This window comes from Pangasianodon hypophthalmus, chromosome 1 (assembly GCF_027358585.1).
Source record: "Pangasianodon hypophthalmus isolate fPanHyp1 chromosome 1, fPanHyp1.pri, whole genome shotgun sequence".
NCBI lineage: Eukaryota > Metazoa > Chordata > Actinopteri > Siluriformes > Pangasiidae > Pangasianodon > Pangasianodon hypophthalmus.
The window spans coordinates 11,210,691-11,238,102 of NC_069710.1; the positions used below are offsets into that span (position 1 = coordinate 11,210,691).

At 39.1% G+C, this 27,412-nt stretch overlaps 1 protein-coding gene across 3 annotated transcripts in view; it reads right to left on the reverse strand.

Moving 5' to 3' along the window:
* dnah5 (dynein, axonemal, heavy chain 5) overlaps positions 1–27,412 on the reverse strand; it is a 112,156-nt gene that overhangs the window by 57,832 nt on the left and 26,912 nt on the right. For all 3 annotated transcript variants that reach the window (XM_053237103.1, XM_053237099.1, XM_053237095.1), the window contains 25 exons: positions 27,174–27,380; positions 25,059–25,230; positions 22,622–22,767; positions 22,138–22,312; positions 20,613–20,858; positions 19,716–19,912; positions 18,465–18,558; positions 18,239–18,381; positions 17,699–17,900; positions 15,538–15,773; positions 15,245–15,463; positions 12,912–12,974; positions 11,923–12,161; positions 10,962–11,202; positions 10,683–10,882; positions 8,776–8,929; positions 8,454–8,617; positions 7,903–8,059; positions 7,180–7,392; positions 6,230–6,454; positions 4,806–4,978; positions 2,976–3,154; positions 2,207–2,394; positions 297–491; positions 37–171 (listed from right to left, as the gene is read on the reverse strand). In XM_053237103.1, coding sequence (XP_053093078.1) covers positions 37–171; positions 297–491; positions 2,207–2,394; positions 2,976–3,154; positions 4,806–4,978; positions 6,230–6,454; positions 7,180–7,392; positions 7,903–8,059; positions 8,454–8,617; positions 8,776–8,929; positions 10,683–10,882; positions 10,962–11,202; positions 11,923–12,161; positions 12,912–12,974; positions 15,245–15,463; positions 15,538–15,773; positions 17,699–17,900; positions 18,239–18,381; positions 18,465–18,558; positions 19,716–19,912; positions 20,613–20,858; positions 22,138–22,312; positions 22,622–22,767; positions 25,059–25,230; positions 27,174–27,380 — 4,563 coding nt within the window. The remainder of the gene's footprint in view (positions 1–36; positions 172–296; positions 492–2,206; positions 2,395–2,975; positions 3,155–4,805; positions 4,979–6,229; positions 6,455–7,179; positions 7,393–7,902; positions 8,060–8,453; positions 8,618–8,775; positions 8,930–10,682; positions 10,883–10,961; positions 11,203–11,922; positions 12,162–12,911; positions 12,975–15,244; positions 15,464–15,537; positions 15,774–17,698; positions 17,901–18,238; positions 18,382–18,464; positions 18,559–19,715; positions 19,913–20,612; positions 20,859–22,137; positions 22,313–22,621; positions 22,768–25,058; positions 25,231–27,173; positions 27,381–27,412) is intronic.

Here is a 27,412-nt window from a genome sequence, read left to right on the forward strand (position 1 = left end):
TATGATGATTGTACAGGACGGAGTCGATGTTCTTACGAGTTTGGACAGGTTCATATCCCGCAGCACCCTCATGACGATGGTGGACTCGGTGTCGCTGGGGTTGGCGCGCTTGGCCGCGCCCAGAGTGCGCAGGACAGACAGAATGTTCCTCAGACCAAAGTCGTAGTGAACCTGAGAGATCAAGGAGAAAACAATGTTTAAGATATGATCACCTCAAATCAAACGTATTGTCATCGTATTATGGTTTCGTTATGGAAGCTACTGGGAATATTTCATAAGAAAATGGACTTTGGTACCTGTTTGGAGAGCTGCTCCTCACACAGTTTATACAGGGTGAAGAACTTCCTGGCCAGCTCGATGTTGTCGATAAAGCCACAGCTGGCCAGTTTCACCCGGATGATGATCTGCCGATCAGGAACCATCATGGCTACTGAGCGGAAGTTGATCTTCAGGTTCTCTGGGAGTTCCTGACGACCCGCATAGCCAGGGTTCTACACACAATATGAGCAATTATAAATATTTTGAGACAATTGGAATCTAAATAATATACAAGGTATATGTTGCTTACAGTTTTTACACAATACAAGTCCCAGGTTCTACTATATGCAGAGCCCTACAACAGTGAGTTTCGCTAACAGAGAAGGTTTCAAGTAGAACTTCATTAGGAAGAGAAGAACCCTTAACTGAGTAAATTTTACATATGTTTTTCTCTTAGATGTTTATTTTATGTATTTTGCATTTGTGTGTCAGTAGAAAAAGACTAAGCAAATGTAAATTAAAGAGAAACCACTGAGAAATTTGCTATTATGGCAAAATAAAATGTTAAGTAAGTTAAGTACTGGTCTTTATAGGCCTTTTTATGTTTAGAATCTTTTTTTTTTCATTATTTTTCATCATTTTTCAAGCATCTTCACAGAATTTCTTAGAATTTTATAGCATTTATAGTATTACTTTTAGATTATTTATAGATATACTATAGTATTTTCATAGAGAACTGTATTGTGTTTATAGTTTTATACTTATATCATTTTCTTTCTTTTTTTGGAGTTGTAGAATGTTATTGTATTTGTAGTACTGTACTTAAAGAATTGTTTAAGTATTGTATTGTAATATAGTATTTTCCTATAGAATTTTAGAGTATTACATGTACTACACTCACAGTATAGCCTTTTGCACAGAATTTTATCATAATTATAGTATTATAGTATAATAGATTTTATAGAACTTTAGAGTATTTATTGTGCTATACTATTGTGCTGTACTATAGAGTTTTTATAGTTTACTACAACAATTATATTGTAGTATTGTATAGTACTATACTTATTGCATAGAATTTTATTAAAGCATTTCATAGTATTTATAGTACTATATGTATTTTCTTATAGAATCTTATAATATTTAATGTCCTATATTTGTATAGTATAGTCATTTTTTCTAGAATTTTATATTTATTGTGCTATACTTCTAGTAAAAATATTTTTCAATAGACTTTTTATAGTATTTGTAGTACTATACTTATAGTACAGTATTTTCCTTTTTAAATTAACAGTTTTTATAGTATTATACTTGTAGTACAGTATTTCCTTTAGCAAGATATACACGCTTTTATACATTCATATAAATACATTCATTTATACATACACATAAACCTGTTCATTTGTTAATTGTTTTATATATAGGCTCAGAAATCTGCATCTACATTTAGATTTACATTTAGATTTCAAATATTTTCTTGTCTCCACCATACACTGTGTATCTACAGATAATAGGCTTCAAACTTGTCCTTGTTCACACTTCCCCATGTTTTTCTTTTTGAAAAAAAGTGGAAGTAGCACGGTGTGATCGGCTGTCATGAAAAGCAATCCTGTCCGAATAATCTGAGGACGACAGGCTGCGACAACAATTTTCAATGCCATTGTTTTCCTCAGTTGGAGAACAGAAAAACCCTCGCCCGCACTGCCTGTGCTCTCCATGGGGAAAAGTCACACATCCAAAATAAACACCCATTTATGAGTAATGAATCAGCATGTGCTTGGAAACAATGAAAACAGTCAGCATGATACTCAGACATATGTATTATATTAAATAGATAATTTATAGTGTATGCTTATTATACAATCCAATATTACAGTTTTCTTTATATCATGTTTGTATTTTCCTCTCAGATATCCTTTCACGATATGCCACTCCCACCCCAGAAGCTCACCATGGTGAGGAAGAGGCCGAACTCAGGGTTCATTTCCACTGAGTCTCCATCAGTAAAGATGAAGCTCTTTCTTCGCTCCTTCTTGCATGTGAGGATGATGGAGATCTGCTGTGCTGCAACAGACAACACCGGCAGCTCGATGCGGTTGAATTCGTCAAAGCAACCCCATGAACCTGACTGAGCGAGACCTTCGGAGACATACAGACAAGAAACAAATTCAGTTTCTATTCAGTTAGGAAAACAAGGCCAACATATGGCCACATAATCAAAAACTTAACAGTAAACAAATTTAAAAACATACTGTTATTTAACAAGAAAAATGTATAATAGTTGAAATGGTGAAGTTTTTCATAAGGAGACATTTTTAACATGACTTTTCATTCATCCATTCATGTAAACATTTATTCAATTAATTCAATTTCCCTACTTACCACATACTTACTTTTTATTACTAGCTACTTACCATATTTTACTTATATTTACTAGCTACTTACTATGTACTTACCTATTAATAACAAGTTACTTACCCTACTCTAATATATAGTGCTACAAATCCTACAAAATTCAATATACATCCCACTTTTCTTGTATAAGTTACATTAATGTATTAGGCATTATTTATAGAGTAGCTACATCATAGCCTAGTTACAGCTAGCATATAGACAATATAGCTCACACTCACAATGTATCTCAAGAATATGGACAGTTCCATTAAACAAACATACATAGCTAACTTAAAAAAAAAACCCAGTGGAAAAACTGTTCTTGCCTTTATATATCCTGCCAAGACCTCGGAAGTCCATCTGGTCAGAGCAGTTGAAGACCACCACGTACTTTCCCAGACAGCGGCCCATGTCTTTGGTTGTCTCTGTCTTTCCAGTTCCAGCTGGCCCAGCTGGAGCTCCACCCATACTCATCCCCAAAGCCTGCGCTAAAGTAATGTAGCACCTAAATCAAGAAAAAACAAACCAACAACTGTATGATTCTATACTAGTTATGCATTATTGTCTCTAGCTATTTCAGTCAGTAAGAATCAACTTCTTGCCTTCTTGTGCATGCACACATGCTTATCAACATGTGGAGCCGCAGTGTGAGAGTAGAACCCAACTGAACTGAGGGTGTTCAAATTCTTGCTACCAGTTCTGAGATACTTCCACCTGCTGTTGTTTCATGCCCATCAGATACATCAATCACCAAGGCTGCACAAACTTGGATGGCACAAAAAGTACTCAAGTGTGCCCACTCATGGTTAGCCTCAATGAGAGCAACTCACTTGCCGTAATGGCACAATGGTACAGTGGATGCTCTATTGAGCCAGAGAAGTGGTATCCCAGATCAGGGGAAAGATTGGCAGGGCACAGCTGGACCTCTTCACTGATGCCAAATCAACGTTGATTGTGGTTCATCCTGGAAGAGCTGGGTTCTGCCCACACTGCACAAAATTCGCAATCAGACCAGCCACTGTTGTTCTTACCCCCAGAACAGATCTGTTGTCCCAAGCGGAGAGATACATTTGGCACCCTCAGCTAGCTTATGTGCAACTGTGAGTTTGGCACTTCATAGCGATGTACAGGTTGAGGACAATGATCACAGCATTGTGAATGGCTGGGGGCTCATAAACTTGTTAAAACCTTACTCAAAGTACCTTCCTCCACCACGCTTCCCCAAGAGCCCAGTGTGGGATCTCATCCTTGTGCTGAAGTCCCACACTTATAAACCCATGCAAGATGACAAACTGAAATGTGTCTCCCTAAAGACTGCTAAAATCATTTTAGCCGAAAGAACTGCATGGCTTGCAAGTTGCTGGCCAGATGATTCTGGGGTGACCACGTACATGTGGTTGAACCCAGTCATATCACCTGTTAACTGTTTATCTGTCACAGAGAAAAGACACAAGGGACGTCCCTTTCTAAACAATGAGACTGGGCCAGTGGGTAGTGGACGTCATCACCACGGCGTTTAGGTGGGCCGGATGCCCAGCCACTCTACACAGAGTGTCTCCTACTCATGGGGATTACATAGACGCATGCTGCTCCAGAATTTCTAGTTTCTACAAGTCTGTAATATTCCAACCTGGGCATCACTGTGTACCTTCGACAGGATCTACAAGAATAGCATTGGCCCTCATAGTAGCATAGCTGTGGGGGTAATTTCCAAAAACCTTTCCAATCAGTCCTAAGGTGAGTCAGTTCCTCAGCCAAGAGAATCCAGGTGATTCTCACCCAGATAAAGAAGGTGAAATAGAACTCTAGTTGCATATCTAAACATGGTTCTATAAACACTTGATAAATGTGTCCTTGTCATTCAGAACTAGAGAAGGTTCCAGGGAAACAATGCCTGCATGACAGCAGTATTTATTCTACACCATTCACCATTCCATCATACACAAATTCTACACCATATGGTAGTCACTTTGTTGAAGATTTCAGCATCCAGATGATAATCACTGCACCTAGAGGTTATCTGTTGGTCACAGGACCACAGTTCAATATGTAACTAGCAATGTGACACTCAGAAATAAAATATAATGAGTCTTACTTGAGAAATATAAGTGGACAAAACTGACAGTTTGATTAATTAAATAAAAACCCAGGATTACCTGTCTGTTAATGGAGTAATGACCAGCCTGTCAGTGCAGCCTAAAAACTCGTTCTGATAAACAAAGTCCACATCTGTGATGTTGATCAGCATCTTGTCTGAATCATCGTTGAAGTAGAAACGACACTGCTTCAGCCATTCGAAGTCTGTGGGGCTTTTGATGTGCAAACGACACTAGAAGAAGAAATAAAAGAAAAAAAGACAAAAACAGCAAATAAATGTTAGAGGAACATTACAGGAACCTAAGAGGAATCTTAAAGACACTTCTGAGAAACGTTAGAGGAAGGTTAGAGGCTCACTTGAGGAACCTTAAAGGAACACTGTAGGAACTTGAGAGGAACCTTAGAGAAACATTAGTGATTTCAAGAACATTAGACAAACCTTAAGAAAAACTGTTAAAGTTAAAGGAACATCAGAGGAACATTAGAAAAACCTTACAACCTTAAAAGCATTACATTGAGGAACCTTAAATAAATGTTAGAGAAACATTAGAGGAATCTCATTAGGGAAAGCTAAGAGAAGCAATTAAGGAATGTCAGAGGAAACATTTGAGTAACATTAGTGGAACATTAACGTCAGGAATATTAGCAAAAAACAATCAAATTCACATTGAAAGCTAGCAGAAGCAGATTAGGTTCAACTGGATTGTATATATGAATGGGAAAATGTGATCGATAATTCTAAAATAGTTAGAATTATTGCTGATAATCTTTCATAACAACTTTGGCTACATATGATCGCTAAATGATTCAATAACCAAGGTAGCAATACTGTGCGAATATATATTTTTATTCTTTATTAAAAGTTTTCTTTGAAATTTCCCGACTGCGAGACTTCTGTGAGCCTCAGCAATGTAAAATGCAACAGTGGCACAATTATTCCTCAGTGAAAAGTTGAAACTCGGTTATAAAAGAGTGTGAGATGGAGCTGGTGCAGAGCAGTTATATAAATATATAAAAACTTACATAACTCAATATTGCAAATCTGGCTTCCATTCAAAGCATGGATAAACAGAGTTGTGTTATATTTGGAACAGGCCAAGCAGAGTAATTTGGTTTGCAGTCGTTCAGGAGATTGCCTTCTAGCTTGCGCAGAGCTATATAAACACAGGTTTATTTGCTGAAGGTTCTGAAGTTTTAAGAAGGTGAATGTTCCAGCAAATTTCATATTCATACAGACACTAAAATGCAAATGGAAACAGTGAAGTACAACGTTTGCATATAATAAGACCGGCTGAAATCTAGCAGAGAATTTAGTGCTCCATAAAGCTTCTATCTACCTGATAAAAGGGCTAATAAGTGTAGATGCAAAGTAGGGATGTGTGTTGTGTCTGTGTGTATGGGCATGTTTTTATATGAAACGAAATGTGTTTTAATTTCCAAGACAATATTAATATTTTTCTGATTCGAACCCTATTTCACTCACCAAGTCGTCGAAGATGTCCCTCTGATGGACGTGGATGGTGATTAGGGTTTCGTATTTAGTCCGATCCATTGTGCTCAGGTCCTTGGTGGTCATGTCAATGAGCGTGTTAAGGAGATCCAGGAAGGACTGATTGGTTTTGGCCATAATTTTACGGTCATAACGGGCATTAGTCAAAGCTTCTTCTGAATCTCGTGTCCAGATCATCTGGATTCCTAACAAACCCACCTACAGAAATGTGAGATAAACATATTAACAACAACAAAAACAACAATAATAGCTTTTATTTGAAGAATTCGTAGGATGTCATAAAAAGAAGAAAAGTAAAATATCCCAACTAAACTATTATTTCTATGAATATAGACATTTCTACAGACATTAATTAAAAAGTCTTTAGCTTTAATAACATATAACATGTTTTTAACGTAAGCACAACACCTCAAACTACTGATTAAAAAAAACTTTTTTTAACTTTAGCATTCAAGTTCATAATTATTTTTTTTATTTAAATATTTAGTCATTTTAATTATTTTACATAATAAATAAATAAATAAATATTATTTGCTTTATTTAATGGTTTGTTAATTAGTTTAACGCTTATTTGTTTGTTTGTTTGTACTTATATAAGGTTTATGGTTACCATTACTTGTTTGAATTTGTTTATTATTGGATGTAAAGCACCTGCATATTACCTTTAAGACTGAACTATTATTTTTGAAATAGGTTATTGGCCTGATTTTTTTTATCTGAGAGTTCATGAGAAATCATGCCAATGATAATGCCTAAAAGGATATTTAGAAAAAAAATTAAAGTGTCATAATAAATGATGGTAAGAAGCGTCCAGATGAGATCTACCTTAAAGGCAGCAGTAAGAAATGCTAGTGACAGTTACTGCAACTGCCCTATTTAATATCTACTATTTGTTACTTTTTAGAGGCTTAACCCTTGAATACCTGTGCAGGGAAGGAATTCATAAAGTCAATCAGATGGAAGGCGGGGTCTTGGATTGCCAGGGCCGCTTGACGGATGATGAGGTGCAAAGACCTCTGGGATTCGATCAGGAGGGCGTTAAGCCACACCTCCACATTGCCCTCGGCGGTGATGGGCCGGTCCAGCTCCACCGTCTCACCCTCACGTGACGAGATGGCCAGGATACGATCATATATCTGAGACAGAGATTTAACATTTTCATCAGTGTGTGAAGAAATTGCGTAAAAACACATAAAATACTGAACTGCTGAAATTCAGTTCGTCAACTAGAAACTAGAACAACTAGAAATTCAGTTCATCAAAAAGAACAGGTACTTTTTACCTGAACTGAGTATAATAGAAAGTAAACATTTGTGCTCTCATTTACTTCTTCCTTTTTTTCCTTTTCATCTTTTTTTAATCACGTTTGTGCTTTTTTACTCCCCATTAGATGCCTGTATTCATTTCATGGCTACTTGTAGTTCATTAAAAATGTATTCATGCTAACCCCACCCTTACATCTAACCATCTAACCTCTTTCACACAAATTAAAGTTAAGTGTGAATGAAATCGACACATTACTAAGAACCTTACTAAGAATTATAAGAAGATGATGAAAATGAAAAAATATATTTTCAGCTAAAACCGTTGAAGTAGTGTTAGGTAACAGATTAATAAACAGATCTGAAGTTGCAATAGCGCTGTACCTTATCATGAAAGCGGACGGATTTGATGTTGTCGAAGACATTAAGCAGGTGAGCCTGGATGGTGTGAGAATCAGACGCCTGGCCCAGGATCTCCAGAAGAGCTGGATCAGACACGAAGAAAAAACGAGGGAACAGCAGACGCTTCTTCTCCAGATACCTTCAACCAAAAGATGATGACAACCTGGTTAGCAGAACTTTGACAGGAATAAGTTGTACATCTATGCCTACTACAAGAAATGAATAAAGGTTTCATTTTTTGACATATTTGTTTGTTTCTGACATCTTGTCAGGATTTCATTTCCATTTGCCTATTGTTTTCTTTTTTTTCATTTGATCTTTAACCTGTCACTTGACACATGACCTACAACAACCCTGCATGCCACCACATCTGCTCATGCAACATCAAGATGGCATCAAGACGGCTGAACGTGAACCTGTTGCCATTTTATAAGTAAGGAATAAAACACTTGGTGGGTGTGCTATTATAGGAAAATAATCAACAACAGGGTTTCCATAGAAATATGGAAAAAAGGATGGCAAAAAAAACATACCCAGTGAGGGATTTCTGGCACATCTCAAGTTGCTCGAGCAGATGAGGAAGAAGCTGACCCATCGTCTCATCACCTACACATGACTGCACCACGTTGGGCATCTCGTGCGCCCGTGTCATGATCTTCACCCAGGATTTATCGATGTTAGAGAAACGCTTGGCCTCCTGTGTAGGGTACGTGGCAAAAAGCATTACTGGCAAACTATCATTAAAATACATATTCGTATTAAAAAAAGATCTTATTGTTTGTACCCATCAGACAGAATTTTTAAACATGGGCACGCACAGAAACATGTAAGATAAATGAGAAAACTGCAGAGCACCTTGGGAAGCTGCTTGGCTATATCTCCGCCCACAAACACAGCCTCCAGGTAGATCCAGAGGTTCTGCACCGTCATCCAGTTCTCAATGATATCAGTGGTATTGGACAAATTCTGCACCCATTTCTGGATCTGAGCCTTAAATGGAGTGTTGTATCTGAAAATGTGTTTGGAATGAAGATTATTTTCATTGTAATGTTGCTTGTGAAGGCATCATACAGTGTGTCATATACCCACCCACCCATCCAAGTACATAATATTACATATATGCAATTATATATGTATATACAACAGCTAGTCATGGGGCAACAGCACAATTCATAAAATCATGCAGATGCAGGTCAAGAGCTTCAGTTAATATTCACATTAAACATGAGAATGGGGAAAGCAATGTGATCTTTCACCATGGCATGGTTGCTGGTTCCAGAAGGGCTGGTTTGAATATTTCAGAAGCTGCTGATCTCTTGAGGTTTTAAAGTTTCCACACAATGGTTAAAAACAAAAAACTTCCAGTAGGCAACAGTTGTGCAGGTGAAACCCCTTGCTGTTGAACAAAGACAAAGGCCAGACTGGTTCGAACTGACAGAAAGGCTACGGCAACTAAAATAACCACCCTTTACCACCGTGGTGAGCAGAAAAGATTCTCAGAATGCACAACAAGGTCGAGGACCTTGAGGAAGACAGCAGAAGACCACTCCAGGTTCCACTCCAGAGGCTACAGTAGGCACAGGTTCACCAAAATTGGACTGTATACCTTATACAGTATACGTATTACCCTATCTACTGTATAAGGAACAGCTGGTCACAAAAGCGAATGGGAGGGCTTACAGAAGTACCTTTATGGTCTTCCATTAAAAACATATCCTCATGCTAGTTAAATAGGCCAGGTAATAGTAATACCATTGTGCAAGTCCAGGGATTTTTTAAAAATTTAAATTAAGGACTAATTCAAGTGTTTCTGCTTCGACATCCAGGGAAAGTTAATGCCAGCACTGAGAATAGTTATGATGCATGTCTTGCTTGTACCTTGAGGGATGGTGGGTCAGGTTGAGCTGTGCTAGAGGTAGTCAGGGGTCTGTTTTTGGTTTTTCAGGCAAGGCTCAGCTACAGGAAGCTAGTTAACGGAACGCAGTGAGGAACTGATGTGGAAGAACTTGGGGAAGTTGAAAACAAGTTGTGCAGCTGCATTCTGGATCAGGTGCAGGGGCTGGATGGTATGCAGGGGCAGATCTGCAAGAAGCAAGTTGCAGTAGTCCAATCTTAAGTTGCAAGACTGAAAACTATGGTTAGAAATAGCCAGATCCTCCTGATGTTGAGAAAAAGATGTTGAGAAACCTGCATGACTGAGTCAGATCAGCATTGTGAGGACAGAATGATAGCTGGTTGTCTAGAACTACCCCAAGGCTGTGTGCAGTGCCAGAAGATGTGACCCAAGAATTGTCCAGGGATATCACAAGATCTGGATGTAGGGATGCATGTGCAAGAATCTACAAAAGCTCAGTCTTGCTGGGATTTGCTTTCAGCTGATGAGCTGCCACACTTGACAGGACTGTCAATGATTTGCTGCACAAGTCTACAGTCTGGGCTAGAAAGAAACCAGCCCCAATCTGTGAGCCACAATCTTATGCAATTCTGTGCATCTTTATTTATGTCCATTGGTGGTGCTGTTGTTCTTGGTTCCACAAAAGTGAAAAAAAAAATCCACTTTTAACAGCAAATAAGATGATCTGGATGCCAAAAATTGTGCCCCATTTTTTTACATATTTTTTCCCTTACATAAAAGGAGGGTGGGTTTAGCTCTGCTGGCTAATTTATTCCAGCCAGCCGTGGTTATACGTGACTCTTAATCAGGTCTCATTTCTAAACAATAGCTAACTGTTATTGTCACAGTTAGGACTTTTTGCTCTCACCTGTTGCTCATGAGTGATCCCAGGACCATGAGGCTGTCCTCCATGCTACTAATGATTTCAGAAGTGCTATCTCCACGCAGCAGCAGCTCTCCACGGCTTTTAAACTGCGCAAACGTGAACATTTTGTTGTCCCACTCGGCGATCACCTGCTTCAGTTTCTGCTCAATGTCTCGCTCTTTCACGGCGCTAATGCAGATATCCTAGCACACAAAAACAAAAATGACGTAAAAATCCTAAAAATACTGTAAATGTTAGAAGCTAGGAAAATCGAGGTCTCACTTCGATTTCTTCTTTATACTTGAGCAGAGGTGCCTCCATAATGTTACGCAGCTTGAAGGCGTCAGATTCCACCTCGAAGGTATGGCCCGTAAGCTCGGTGATCCGTTTCCAGTGGCGCGTCATCATGGCACGGTCAGCCATGAGCTCCAGGAGTGGGCAGCACTCACTGAACTCATCGATGGTCTTTTTGAGGTCCAAAAAGGCCTGCCATTCCTTTAGGGCACGAGGCAGCTTACGGCATCTATACACAAATTATTGTAAATAACTGTATACTTTTTCATTCTAAAAAGGTCAAAATATGGACGATTATTAATATAAAACATTCAAGTTCAACAAGCTCTTCTTTATGTTATGATCCCCATTTATAGACATCATCTTCAATTATGTAATTATTATATGCAGAAAGATTGACAGTGTCTGAGGATTCTGTTGGTTTATAATGTTATGCTTACTGGCAATTTTCTCTTAATGGCCCATTTCCAATCTTTTCCCCTGCCCAAACACATTCTGAGGTAAATTCATTTTTTGGGAAAATCTAATAGCCTACTGCTTAATCTGCGTACTTTTTTTGTCTTACGTTTCATTTTGATATAATTAAAGAAATATTAACCCTATTTGGGTGTGGTTTAGCCTTAAGTAAAGCATTTATGGAAAATAAGTATACCCTTTGTAATTCTGCTTCATTTCTGGTAACTGAAAAATAAACATTTTGATAAATAAATAAATATTTTTTGGTTGTGGACTCAAACTAAAACTCACTGGGATGCTTTTGATGTAAAGAGAAAATCATTTCCTTTTGATAAAACTGACTCCATTTAAGTGGAGTGCAAAATTCAGCCAGTGTAACTGAAATCCACTTCTGAATTCGTCTTATTATAATGTATAATGCAGCTTATATGCAACTATATTACATTATATTGTCTTCTATTATATTTAAATGATCATTTTTCTGGTCACTCACCTTGCCTGAAAGTCCAGGAGCTCGTTGTTGATTTTCTCGATGTGAACGTCGGCCCAGTGGATGTCGTAATAGCCGTTGACGGTGTCGATGACGTTGTTGTAGAGGCCGTAGAGCTTCTGCAGCAGTGCCAGTTGCTTTTTAATCTCCAGCAGCTGAGGATGCTGGGTAACAGGCAGGCCAAAGAGCTCCTCCCCACCGGTGAAGGTGATGTATTTGCGGTAGAGGTTGTCAAAGCGGTTCTGATACAAAAATCAACGTCATGTGCATAAAGAAGAGGGATAATTATCATCATTTGCAACTTGACAGCACTTAAAATCAACGTCCCTCTAAAGGTGTAATTTTAAGCCATTTAAAATAATGTTGAGTACTAAAATGCTTTTAATGCACAAGAAGCTAAAAACCTTCTTAACAGTGAATTTCACAACATTAAAAATAACTATAAATGGAGAAGAAGAACAACGTGTCGCTCTTTAATTAAGAAAACTGTAATTATTGGAAATTTGCTTCCCACTTCACATCGGGGCTCATCAAACCACCCTGTCAGTGATTATTTTCCTAATTACAGCACACCTCCAAAAGTTTTATTGCTTACGTAATACAATAGAGGTATTTCAGTATCTGAATGTCTGTTTGCGAAGCCTGTCAATACGTAACATAACCAATATAACCATAATTTTGCCACTAACTTTAGCCAAGATAAAGAGCTAGTTAGATAGCTTAGCACGCAGATTTCCAGTCATCATCTGCTAATGATTTATAAGATCACAAATTGAGCTCATATGTACTCTATATGGCCAAAAGGAAGTGGACACTTGACCATCACACCCACTGTATATGAGCTTGTTGGATTTTGCTGGACATCCCATTCCAAAATGTTATTAATATGGAATTATTAACACACACACACTCTTTGCGGCTATAACAGCAAATGTAAATGCGTTTATAACGTTTTCATAAGCGCTAAAGTGATCATGGTCATGTGACTTTACCTGAAACATAATGAGTCTGTCACTGGCTTCCTGGGGAGCCAAACCCACCACCATGGGTCCATCCTAGAAATAAGACATATAACATTGACCAAAGTGTATTAAAGGAAAAATCATTTTTTTCTTTTTTTTTTTTGCAATCTGGATTTTAAAAAAAAAAGACAAGGTTTGGTTAGAGTTCAAAAGCTTTCATGCTTCAGCTTCAAGTCCCTGGGTGTCCACATCTCTGAGGCTCTGTCCTGGCATCATCACACTTCATCACAATTCTGGTTAGGAAGGCCCAAACAGCATCTTTACTTCCTGACAAGGTCTTCCCAGATCTTAACAAGTTACTATTGCGGCACCATTGAGAACATCCTGACCAACTCCATCACAGTGAGGTATGTCAGCTCCATGGTGTCTGAAAGAAAAGCCCTGCAAAGGGTAGTGAAAACGCAGATGTCTGCGTAGAGCATGCAACATCATCAGGGACTCCTCCCATCCCAGTCACAAGCTGGTCAACCTCCTTCCTTCCAGGACGAGACAGGAACATTCGTACCAGGGGGCCGTTCTTCGTACGTCGCTTATTACATCCGAGATCAAAAGACACATCCGAGATGATATGATCCAGCTAATCATTATCTGGCTAATTCGGCTCTTCGAACACACCTGTTGTTGATGATTAGTATGGCTAGATTGAGTTATCTGAGATCACTGCGTGTTCATGCGCTGGTTTAAAAGGGGCTATGTATCGATAGTAGAAACACTGATCAGCAACGCTGCTATTGGCTGCTCACAATGGCTAAAGAGCACGCCCACTTTTTCTCAGCGACAGAGCAAGAACTCTTAATGGAGGGCTATGGCGAGTTCCAAACTTTAATAAAAACCTCAGGGAACACCTCAAAGGCTGCAAAAGCCAGGAGAGAGGGTTGGCAAAAAGTTGCAGACAAAATAAATGCGTAAGTAAGTGACGGTGTTAGATGTTTTTATCACTTATTACATTATATATTATGTACTTTTCTTTTTTTTTTTCATAATTACTTTAATCTTTTATATTAGAGCCACCACGGGACCCACTAGAACTTGGGAAGAAGTAAAGGTGAAATACAAGAATAGTCTGCAAAATGGTAATATTAACTACATGTACTGTTCATGTACTGTATGTGTAGTGTTGTAGACATATACAAGTTCTCCGCATCTCCAATAGTGTAAAGGAAAGTGCCACTCGCAGAGAATCTCAATGCGATGCACACAGTTTGTGCTGTTGTTAAATCCCTACTCTGACGAGTCAAACTTTTAATATGAGGTTCCAACAAATTAATGATGTAAATGACACCCTCACGTGAAAAACCATATCTTTCAAAAAGTGCACTATCGCGCTGTGCTAATGGATCTTGTCTGTCTCGCAAAACGCGATTAATTCTAAAAGCTCTGTGAATTATCCTCGTACCTTCCACAACAGGTTGCTCTCGTAAAAACGGGCAAGACACGGCTGCAACAGACTTACCGTATCACCTCCGCTTATAAAATCCTGTTTACATGAAATAAGCCTGCTCCCGAGCAGGTTTAAGCTTACCGACCCGTTGCTATGACAACAACTTCAGGATGAGCGTTGAAGAACCAAATAATCCAAGATCACGCCATATCGTCAACAATCAAATCCAGCTAAATGAGTTAGCGACGTACAAAGAACGGGCCCCAGAACCCGCAGGCTCAGAGCCAACTTCTTCCAAGCAGCCATTACCCTGCTGCTCAACTCTACACTCCACTGATGGTTTTACTGCCTGCAATCATCCTGCAGCTCTATTCTACACTGAATATTCTGTATTATCTCCATGTAATTGTAGATTCATAGTATATATCCTAGATTATCTTTATATATCTGTATATTATCTGTATACACATTGTATATTATCAGTGGATAATCTGGATCCTGCTGTATCGCTTATGTACTGTATATTTATGACTAATACTTGCATATATTATATTTTTTTATACCTGTTAGAGTTTTCTATCATAACATGGTGTAATTACCATTCATATTGTTATCCATTCTGTAGCTACTGCATATATTAATGCCCAGAGCCTTGTTATTTATTTACTATATATATATATATATATATATATATATATATATATATATATATATATATTACATACATATTGTATGTATATATGATACATATTCAACCTGCACTTTGTTAATTTGCACAATGCTACTATTTGCACTTCTGGTAGATGCTGGTAGATGATACCTATCTATCTATCTACCTATCTATCGATCTACCTATCTATCTATCTATCTATGCTTAACTTTGATGCTACAGTAGACATCCGCATCATCTCCTTCAACTGACCTTATCGTAGTCACCATAGAAGTGTTGACAGTCGTCTACAAACGTCCGCACGTTGCTGACGAGCTCCTCCCGGAATTTGGGCTGCAAAGAAACGAGCTCGTTCTGTACTTCAGCACTCCGGGTCAGCAGCTTCTCCCAGGCGTACCGCAGCGTGTCCACCTTCTCCGTCTCCTCCTTCGCCACCGAGAGCTCGTACTTATTCAGCATGGCGTAGGACTCCTGAGGAGACACGAGCAGGCCAGTGGAGAATGATATGAATTAAAAATGTCCTGTTTTGGTGTTTTGGTGTTTACCTCAATGGGGCTAACTTGGAAGTCGATGGAGATCTGATGCTCTCTGATTTCCTTGAGCGCTGCCATGGCGATGCGGATGTCATCCAGGTCTTTGATTTGCCGGTGCAGCTTTTTGCCGGCCTCGTCTACGAACGCCAGGATCTGCTCCATCTCACTGCGGTGTTTCCTGTTGCAGTGGCGGCCAAAGTCCACGATCCAGCACTTGGTCTCGGCCGTGAGGGCTAACTTTAGATCAGCTGCCAGCGGAAGAAACCAACATCGATTAGCAGAATGTGAATCATAAATCTCAACGAGTATTACTTCCTGTTCTCAATAAGCTAAGTTTTGAATGAAAGGCATAAGGATTGTACAATATTCTATGTTTTTAATTTTTTTTTTTTATTCCGTGAATTTGTGCACCCAGGCATGAGAAAGTGTGTGTGTGTGTGTATGTGAGAGAGAGAGAGAGAGAGAGAGGGAGAGAGAGAAAGAAAGAAAGAATGACATCCTGAAAGGATCACATCTGTATGCATGAAGCTTCAGGAAAACCCATTTATACTTCCTAAAATTTCTGGCTGCCTGCATTTCTTTTACAGAAATCAAAAAAATTCTAAGATGTAAAAACTGAAAATAACAATAATAATAATAATAATAATAATAATAATAATAATAATAATAATAATAAGTTTGTAAGTGCAGGCTCACCTCTGAGTGATTTAGTTCCTTAATTTAAATTATTCTAAAAAAAAAGCACTTTAAATAAATAAAGTATTTTTTCTGGGATTTTTTGTAACTCTCTGGTAACATTTTTTTTCAAAGCCAGTTAAGATGCAGATGCAAATGGCCAGTCCAAAAAAAAAAAAAAAATCAAGTCTGAAAAACTCATATTGCCCTGAATCTGATATTACATAGTTTTAATTCATATTTTAGTATGTCTGAACATATTACTTGTGTTGACTCAATAATGTTACTTATTTATTTTTTAAAAAGTGACATGAAGCTTTAAATTTATGACCGAATCATTGCTTCAGCCTTAAACCTTGCATTTCTCTCAGAAAATAAGATTTCACAATTCAAAATTTCACCATCCATAAACTTTTACACTCCAAAATTATCGATCTGATCATATGAACTTTAATTTCTTTAAATTGTTACCCACGAGTATATTGTACTTAGATTTATGAAACACAATCATTATTTCAAAATCCAAGGCTATAATTTAGAATGTGTTCTAAAGTCAAATATATATATGAAACACAGAAACATACAGTACTGCAAAAGTCTTAGGCACATGCAAAGAAATGCTATAAAAAAATACTATAAAGAGCAGTAAATAGTAATAAATGAAACAAAGTCAATATTTGGTGTGACGATCCTTCACTTTTTGCAGTAAAACCCAGCAGCCTTCATTATGTTTTTTTGTCTGAAAAGTGTCTCTTATGTAATATGCTGCTTTCTTTCCTGACATACAAACATTTTTCTGTAACATTTAATTTTGTGCTGGAAAAGTAATGTTTGGAATCTAAAATGTTTTTGTACTGAATCAATAATGTAGAAGTCAGAAAATAAAAATCTGCAACAAAGTTTGTACTAAAAAATAGGGTGCCTAAGACTTTTGCACAGTATTGTATCAAGAATAACTTTAAAAATTAATAAATAAATAAGCAAGTAAATATAGAAAATGACCAAGAGAGTAATACATAAATACAAAAGAAAGAAAGAAAGAATTTATTTATTTTTTTAACCTGGGGCAACAATATAAATGTTGTTGTTTTATTTTTTTTCAATTTAAATTTTTACCTTCACATATTCCAGGAAAAAAAAAAAAACTGATGCATATGTATATAATGTATGACATTCCGGTCATTTTGAGCTTGAGAGCAACAAGGTGAAATAAAGAGGGTTAAAAACTGACTCTTTGTAAATACAGCGTGCGTCTGACTTCTTATATCCACTGAACATAAAAAAGTGATGATAATAGATTATTAGATTTCGCTCGCCATCAGAAGCATGTGAAGATGATGGTCAATAAATGACGTTTATAGTCCTATTAGATAAAATAAAGATAAAATCTGTTGGGTCATTTTAAATAAATGAACAGGGCAGGAGAGTTAGTGTATTTGGCGTGTGTATTTATAATGGCCAGGCTTTAAGAGCAGTAAAGCGATCAGGATCAGCTCACCTGTGTATAAAGCCAGCGCCCCCACAGTGATAAACTCGGGTACGGCGTTAATTTGCAGCTCCAGGTCTCGGTAGTAGAGGATCTGAGACTCAAATTCGGCCAGCAGAGGGTTTCCCTGCACAAACATCTGGATGGTGCTCTCTCTGTCCTTCCTCCAGATGTGATGATATCGGCCGAAGCGCTCGAAGGCATTCATCACGTCCTGTATCAGAGGAAAAGCATCACTGGTCCTTAAACTTGTTTCTCGGACATTCACTATACTGTAAATGGCTAAAAAAAGCATGATCTTATCTGATTAAACGAAAAGTGTGTGTTGATTTATGTTGGATCTACTATTTACAGTTGAGGTGGAAATAGTAACATAAGTAACGGGAAAATCTCACACCGCCCCATTGCTGATTATTTTCCTGTAACCTCACACCCCAACAGCGTTTTATTCCTTACTTGTCTTCCTTATTTTCTTTTCCTACGCACATTTTTGCACTTAAATGTACGTTAATTAGCTATTAGCTCTTAATACTGTCGTTGTGTCATTGTTACCTTCTTGCTGGAGTTGATGGACGTGCTGAGGACAGTCACCAGCTTGATGATCTCCTTGTTTTCAGAGACGCTCTTGTAGTAGTTTTTCGTTTGGACAGGAACAGCCTGGTTATTGCAAGCCGAGACATCTGAAGCACTGCCGTCTGGAAACAAACAAGGAAACAACAAGGTGTAAAGAACTGTTTAGATCACTAACACTCTGATATCAGGTAGAGTGACGGCTGACCGGCTAAGCTGTGGTGCGCTGTCTCTCCGTCCTCAGAGTCGCTTTCTCTGCTGTCCTGCCGCAGAGCTGCCATACGCCTTTCACTCATCTTCTTCTGTAAGACCAAACACGGAGTTTTAAATGTTTTATAAACTCTTTTAATTATTAATCCAATCAAACCAGCCATGTAAATATGGCAATAGCATAAGCATGCCACGTCATATTACAACTCACTGTGGCTCGGAATTTTTATTTACTTAGAAAAATCTGCTTCCACACGTATTTTTAAATTGTATTTTATTCTAAGGACCCTCTGGATCCTGTTTTCAGGATTTCCTTCAGCATCATCATACCTTCTTGGAAAAAAAAACATTTTAGAAGCCTAAATCGCTCTTCAGTTTGTTATTGTGACAGTAGCGATGGTAGTTTTCAGACAGCGGAAAACATAGAAATGACTCTTGACCCACTGTTTTTAATATTTTCTTCAGCATAATTACACACACTTAGAAAAATCAAGAAAGTGAAATGGTTGCTGGCTTTTCCCTGAATGATGGTAGTGACGCTGGACACTATTGACAGTAGTGATGGTAGTGGTGCTATGAATAGTAGTAACAGTAGTGACACTAGTACTATTACAGTTACACTATATACTGACAGGAGTGATGCTACTGACAGTAGAGATGTTATTGACAATAGTGATGTTATTGATGGTAGTGATGACAGTGACTATTTACAGTTGTGACAGTAATGACACTATTGATGCTAGTGATGGCAGTGACACTACTGACAGGAGTGATGTTACTGACAGTAGAGATGTTATTGATGGTAGTGATGACAGTGACATTATTTACAGTTGTTACAGTAATGACGCTACTGATGGTAGTGATGACAGTGACACTATTTACAGTTGTGACAGTAGTGACGCTATTGATGCTAGTGGTGATAGTGACACGATCGTCAATAGGGATGCTGTTGATTGTAGTGACTCTATAGAAGGTAGGGATGCTATTGACGGTAGTGGTGTCAGTGACTCTAATGACAGGATGTGACAAATAAAGGCTGCTGCTGCTTCTTCTATTGTGCATGTTAAATATGTCAGTATATTGTATAAATGATGCTGTATAACTGAGTCTTTGCTAATAACTTTGACCAAAGTGCCATTTATAGCCCAGCTTAATAGACAGTCTTACTAATGTAATATCTATTCTTTCAGTTCTTTTAGAAAAGGAAGTTTAGGGTTTCTTTTTAAATTGGCCAAAGAAACAATACTACCTTGGATATTCTCTCCTTGCTCCATTGGCCGACACCCTTGCTGACACTGACTACACACTCTACGGCTTTATTTAACGCCTGCTGGATCTCTTCCAAAGCCGGCATCATGACAATGTTGGGGATGGAGAGACACACTCCCGCTCGGAAGATGGGCTGCTGCCCGCCGCTCTTCTGTCTGCTAGTAGAATCAGGCTCTGCTGCAAAGGGAATTGAGGAATGGTGGTCAGCAGTGTGGGAGTAATGAGGTACATTTCCACTGAGGTTCTGGAATAGACAGAAGTGACACAACCTGCGTAACAGTTACATAATTTAAACACTTGGCAACTGTACAGCAAACTTTATGAAAGTGGAAAACTGAACCTGCGGTATTCTTTTTTTTTGTGTTTGTTTCTCAGACGTGATGTTAAAATGAATGTGGCACTGTTTTATGCTTCCAGTCAGCCACCAGTGGAATGCACCAAAAAGCAGGCCAAATAAAAAAAAAAACCAAATTGATTATTTTAATCGAATTTAAATTGATGTCTGTGAAGCTAGTTTTCTGTGGACTGTCAAATATCTGAGCATGAATTGTTTATTTTATATGTTATGAAAGATTAATAGGCTGATATTCACCCAGAATTTACTGATGTTTGAGAAGCACTGAGCTTTCTGTCTTTAGCACAGGACCACTCGATCATTATACTCGATCATTAAATGATGCTCTGTTGAACTTAAGGTAACTCCAGCTTAAATCTTATCACAACTCAAACACCTTAACAACAAATTCAACTTTTTATCCAATTAGATTTGTCAAACAAGATTCCATCAATGTCATTTTGACTAATATTAGTTTTCCAATTACAGTTTTCCTATGTTAAGCACAATGGACAGATCTGGACAGGAAGTGACATTGCTGACCCAGAAAGTGCATGAGTGAGGAAGCGTGGATGCGTTTGCGCAGTGCCTCCAGTGTGTTGCGCGTCAGTCGGAGCAGCGCATCCAAGTTCCGGTGGCTGAAGTGCGACAGAAGCTCCTGAGCCTCTTCCTCCATGACCTCCATCATGTGTTTCTTCCTCTTCTTCCTCACCAAAGGCGAGGAAGGTCCTGCGCTAAGGGTGGCTGTGTTACGGGAACACGCGTGCGTGTCAGATTTACTCTCCTCTTCTGCTGGGGAGAAAGTGAATACAAGAGTTCAAATCAAAATAAACATTTCCCTGAAAGACGTAAAAGGAGTTTATGCACAATTTAGGATGTCAGAGTCCAAAACTCTGAGTCCGCTCCTGAGAACTGTTTTTATTCTCTCACTATATTCAGCTTAATGCAGTCAGCTTATGCGGCCTGTCCCTTTATTCCCCATCATATTCTGTCCCATTTTGTCCACCATACTTTATACACCATCTATTCCATTTTCCACCACACTCTCTACTCCATCTGTCCCTTTATTTGTCCATTATATTCAGTGCACTGCCTTTCCCATTTTGTCCACTATACTCTGTACACCATCTGTCCGGTTTTGTCCACCATACTCTGCACACCAGACTCTGTACACTGTCTGTCCCATTCTGTCCACCATACTCTGTTCACTGTCTGTCCCATTCTGTCCACCATACTCTGTACAGTGTCTGTCCCATTCTGTCCACCATACTTTGTACACCGTCTGTTCCGTTTGGTCTACCACACTCTGTCCACCATACTCTGTACACTGTCTGTCCCATTTTGTCCACCATACTCTGTTCACTGTCTGTCCCATTTTGTCCACCATACTCTGTACACTGTCTGTCCCATTTTGTCCACCATACTCTATTCACTGTCTGTCCCATTTTGTCCAACATATTTTGAACACCATCGGCTCCATTTTATGCACAGACACTGTACACCATCTGTATCATTATGTCTACCATACTCTGTACACCACATATTCGGCTTCGTCCATCACACTCTGTCCACCATACTCTGTACGCCATGTATTCCATTTTGTCCACCATACACTGTCTCTCCCATTTTGTCCACATAATGTGTACACCATCTGTTCGGCTTTGTCCGTCATATTCTGTACACCATCCACTAATAAAACACTGGAATCTTCTGAATCTTTCTTTATTCTCCATCATATTCTGTAAGGTGTCTGTCCAGTTTTGTCCATCATAATGTGTACGCAATCTGTTGTTTGGAACAACCTTTTATGTACAACGTAATGTACACCACCTGTGCCTCATGTACTCTGTACATCATCTTTCCCATTTTGTGTGTGACACGACTCTGAATACAAGGAACTTTCCTTGTAACACTGATATAACTTTTGGATTTAAAACTTCTCTCACTGCATTTTGACTTTTTGTCTGAATGCAGTAGTAACTTTTCTCATATTCATTTCTTCATGTTTTTCACATCTTACAAAAGTTTACTGTTCACTTCCCTGAAGCTCAGTGAACCACTCTCTCACCATCGCTGTCTGCGGGTCCCTCTTTGCTCTCAGCTCGGTTCTCGTCTGCGCCCTTCTTCTCATCCTCTTCATCTTTCTGCTCGATTTCCAGCAGCATGTTTATCAGCTCATTGGCTGCCTCCTCTACCAGAGAACTCTTTGTGTGTAGCAGCTGGGCTCCTTTAATGCAAAGCTCCTGTGCCAGTACAAAAACACAACCCCATACCCACCTCATCAGTTAAAACCCACTACTAACAAAATATGCAGAACATGCTGAATCATAATTCTGATATTTATGGTATTATTTGATAAAAATATATATATATATATATATATATATATATATATGTATATATATATTCAGCATGCAACATTCAAAAGTATCAGTGAAAGGAACTGAAAGTGATGGTGGTTGAGAAATACAAATTGGCAAAGAACGGAATGAGCGTTTCATTAATTTGGAAATATCTAGGATGTAAGGCATATGTAAATGTCATAGACGCACCTTGGTGGTTTGTACAAATTCCTCACTTGTGACAGGCTCATCCTCAGGCAGTGCACACAGTGTGGCTCCGCTCATCTCCTGCAGCACAGCGTCAATCCTGAACTGCACCAGATCATTCACCCGATCCAGGAGCAGCTCCAAGTCCTCTGGACACAGTCAGAGGAGACATGTATCAAATATGTAGGGGAAATTGATCAGATGGAATTGTATCAGACCCATATGGGAGCCTGTTTTTAACAAATTTCTGAACAATATCTATACGGCATGTACAAGGCACACAGCAGATGTACATGGTAAACAGTGGGTACATGTACACAATGAAATGTCCTTTAGTGCATAGATATGCATTAGACTTGTAGGCAATATGTAGGGGATATATGTAAGAGACATATTTAAGACTTATATAAAACATGTATGTTATATATTATATCTCTGTAGGAGATGTAAAGCATATAATGTAGGGTACATACAGTCCCCTCCGAAAGTATTGGAACGGCAAGGCCGATTCTTTTGTTTGCGCTATACACTGAAGACATTTGTGTTTGAGTTCAAAAGATGAATATGAGATGATAGATCAGAATTTCAGCTTTCATTTCCTATGTAGAGAATATGTTGAGAACATATAGAACATATTGAGGGGACATAATGTATATGGAACATATAGAAGATACTGCACGTATTGAGATATATATCAGACATGTAGGGAATATGTTTAAGAAATATATGGGACATGTACAGATGTGGACAAAATTGTTGGTACCCTTACAGTGCATTGAAACAATGCTTCATTCCTCCTGAAAAGTGATGAAATTAAAAGCAATTATCTCATGTATACCTGCATGCCTTTGGTATGTCATAGAGTAAAGCAAAGAAAGTGTGAAAAGAGATAAACTATTGCTTATTCTACAAAGATATTCTAAAATGGCCTGGACAGATTTGCTGGTACCACCAGAAAAGATGATAAATATTCAGATTATAGCCATATTTCAAGCTAACTGTTTTCTTTAATTAGTATCACACATGCCTTCAATCTTGTAATCAGTCATTCAGCCTATTTAAATGGAGAAAAGTAGTCACTTTGCTGTATGGTATCATCATGTATAGCACATTGAACATAGACCAGAGAAAGCAAAGGAGACTGTTGTCTGAGGAGACCAGAAAGAAAATTATAGACAAGCATGTTAAAGGCATAGGGTATAAGACCTTCTCCAAGCAGCTTGATGTTCCTGTGACTAGAGTTACAAATATTATCAAGAAGTTTAAGGTCCATGGGACTGTAGCCAACCTCCCTGGATGTGGTCACCAGGAGGAAAATCATCCCCAGATTGAACAGAAGGATAGTGTAAAAGGTAGACAAAGAGCCAAGAAAAACTTCCAAAGAGATACAAGATGAACTCCAAGGTCAAGGTACATCAGTGTCTGATCACACCGTCACTTTTTGAGCGACAGTGGACTCAATAGAAGAAGACCCAGGAGGAGAATTTTATTTTGACAAGCCACAATGCTTCTGGGAGAATGTCCTTTGTTTAGATAAGACAAAACTGGAGCGTTTTGGCAAGTCACAACAGCTCTATGTTCACAGACAAAAAAATGAAGCTTTTAAAACAAAGAACACCATACCTACTATGAAACATGGAGGAGGCTCGGTTATGTTTTGCGTCTACTTTGCTGCATCTGGCACGGGGTGCCTTGAATCTGTGCAGAAATCTCAAGACGATCAAGGCATTCTGGAGCAAAATGTACTGCCCAGTGTCAGAAAGCTGTCTCAGTCTCAGGTCATGAGTCCTCCAACATGATAAAGACCCAAAAAGCATCCAAGAATGGCTAAGAACAAAACAATGGACTATTCCAAAGTGGCCTTCTGTAAGCCCTGATCTGAATCCTATCGAACATCTATGGAAAGAGCTGAAACATGCAGTCTGGAGAAGGCACACTTCAACCCTGAGACAGCTGGAGCAGTTTGCTCAGCAAGAGTGGGACAAACTACCTGTGGACAGGTGCAGAAGTCTCATTGAGAGCTACAGATACTCTAAACGTTGTGCAACAAAATATTAGGTTAAGGGTCCAATCATTTTTGTCCCATGGAATTTTCATTTGTTTTATTATTTAAAATATTCTGTTGAATCAAAAATCAAAAGCAAAGTCTGATCTTTATTAAATACGGAATAAACAATGATGGATGTCAATTACTTTTGTCAGTTTCAAGTTATTTCAGAGAAAATTGTGGGTTCTTCTTTTTTCGTGGAAGGGTACCAAAAAATTTGACCACATCCGTAAAACATGTGGAAGAAATATATTTTGGACGTGTAGGTGATATGTTAACCAAAACAATGTCTGAACACATCTACCACACCACAGCAGTATGAATCACTGAGGTTTAGCATGTCTCACAGCATTCAACCCACATTTATTGATGATTATTATTGTTCTTTATTACCGAGGGCAATGGTGATGCGGTCAAGGTATTTGTCGATGTTTAGCGACGCCCAGTTGAGTGAGGTCAGGCCTGGCTGGATGGCTTCGTCCACTTTGGCCACATGCAGAGTGAGCAGCTGCTCAAAAGCAGGCTGGATCTTCGCCCTCACTCTGGAGTTCTCAGATAGTACCATCTAAGAGTGCAAAAAGACACACCAGTTAGCTAGATAAAAGTCATCCTGGCCTGTTACTACATAAACATAAACATACATAAAAATAAAAATTACATTAAAAAAAACTACATAATCTCTCAGGTCTAGGAATCACCGAAACGGCTCTGCACTGGGTGGAATCCTATCTCTCAGGCAGATCCTTCAAGGTATCATGAAGGGGAGGGGTACCCCAGGGGTCAGTTCTGGGTTCACTGCTCTTTTCTATTTATACTATATCTCTGGATCCTGTGATTGAGTATCATGGCTTCTCATATCACTGCTATGCTGATGACCCTCAGCTCTATTTGTCCTTCCAGCCTGAAGATCCATCGATCTCAGCACGTATCTCTGCCTGCCTGTCTGACATCTCGGACTGAATGAAGGAACGCCACCTTAAGCTCAACTTGGCAAAAACGGAGCTTCTCGGTATCCCTGCCTGCCCCTCTATCAACCCCAACCCCATTGTACAGCTAGGTTCAACCCCACTGAAGCCAACCAGGACAGCCAGAAACCTTGGAGTGACTTTTGATGACCACTTGAACTTTCACCACATTTCAACAACTGCACGGTCCTGTAGGTTCATTCTGTATAACATCAAGACAATCAGACCCTATCTCACTGATCATGCCACACAGCTACTAGTCCAGGCTCTTGTTACCTCAAAACAGGACTACTGCAACGCACTACTCCCAGGCCTCCCAGCCAGCTCCATCAAACCCGTTCAGATGAATCAGAATACCGCAGCGCACCTTGCTTTCAACCAGCCCAAAAGGACCCACGCCACACCCCTCCTCATCTCCCTCCACTGGCTTCCTGTAGTCGCCCGCATCAAATTCAAGGCCTTAAAGCTGACGTACAAGACCTTGTCTCGAACAGCACCCCCTTAACTCATCACCCTTCTTGAGGTTTATGTTCCCTCCTGCAACATGCGATCAGTTAACGTCCGACGCCTGGTAGTGCCCACTCAGCAAGGCATGAGGTCCCTTTCCAGAACCTTCAAACTGACTGTCCCTTAGTGGTGGAATAAACTTCCAACCTCAATCCAGACAGCAGAATCTGTCACTACCTTCAAAAAAAATGTCTAAAGACCCACATCTTCTGTGAACAACTAGCTAACCCCTAACTTGTCCCCACCCCCCCCAAAAAAAACAAAAAACAAAATCTGCACTCACACCTGCTCTTACACCTCTACTCTGTGCCTTTGCTCCTCTAGCATTCAATTAAAAATCTTGTATGGTACACTTGTATTGTTCTCTGCTGGATGTATAAACATGGAAGAAAAATTCTCTGATTTGGTGAGCTGCTGTTTACATGGTGGTTACTGTAAAACCCTGTACATACACACACTCCAGTTTCTACCTCAATAGGCTTGATTGCGCTGTTTTTTTTATTAGACAGCATAGAGTACAGCATAGAGTTAACATCAGTTAAATGGTTTTTAAGGATGCCAACAAAAAAAAAAATCTCAAAATAGTCAAAATCTCTTGAGAGTTTTTAACTTTTTTGACTAAATGATGTTAATTATATACTTGTCTGAATTTAGCCGATTCAAACATACACTGATAGATTTTATGTTACATGAATGAACCCAAACCATTCTCCATTTACCTTGACAGAAAGCAAGGAGGAGAGAAGACAAGTGATTACTAAAGTGAAATGGCAGGAAGGGGGCGGGGTTTCCAGGTCATCAGTTAAAATCAGAGAGTTCAAAACACCTGCACAACTGTCAATCATTCTTGATTCATACGTCGATTGGCTCATCTGCTGTTTATGTTGGAAGGAAAAAGAAAACTGCGCTTCTCTTCAGCATACTCCGATGTTAAAATGAGTTTCTACACAGAATGCATTAATGCCGGCAGATGTCCAACACCACTTAACCACACCCAGCCCTCACAGCATCACACGAACTATAACCCCGCACCCACCTGGAGTTTGTTGTAGTTCTGTTTCAGGACATCCTGTCGCTGCTGTAAGACGGTGGCGAATGGTGGGATCTCCAGCCCCATCCGGCTCATGCAGTCTGTCTCGCGGATCTGGGTCAAAATCTGGGGGTCAAAGTTCACATACAACTCCCGGCTTTCTGCACACTTGACCAGCAGAGAGGCCTGCAGGCCCGCTTTAGCCACCTCGATCTAGAAAACAACAGTCATGTGCTTTGAATACA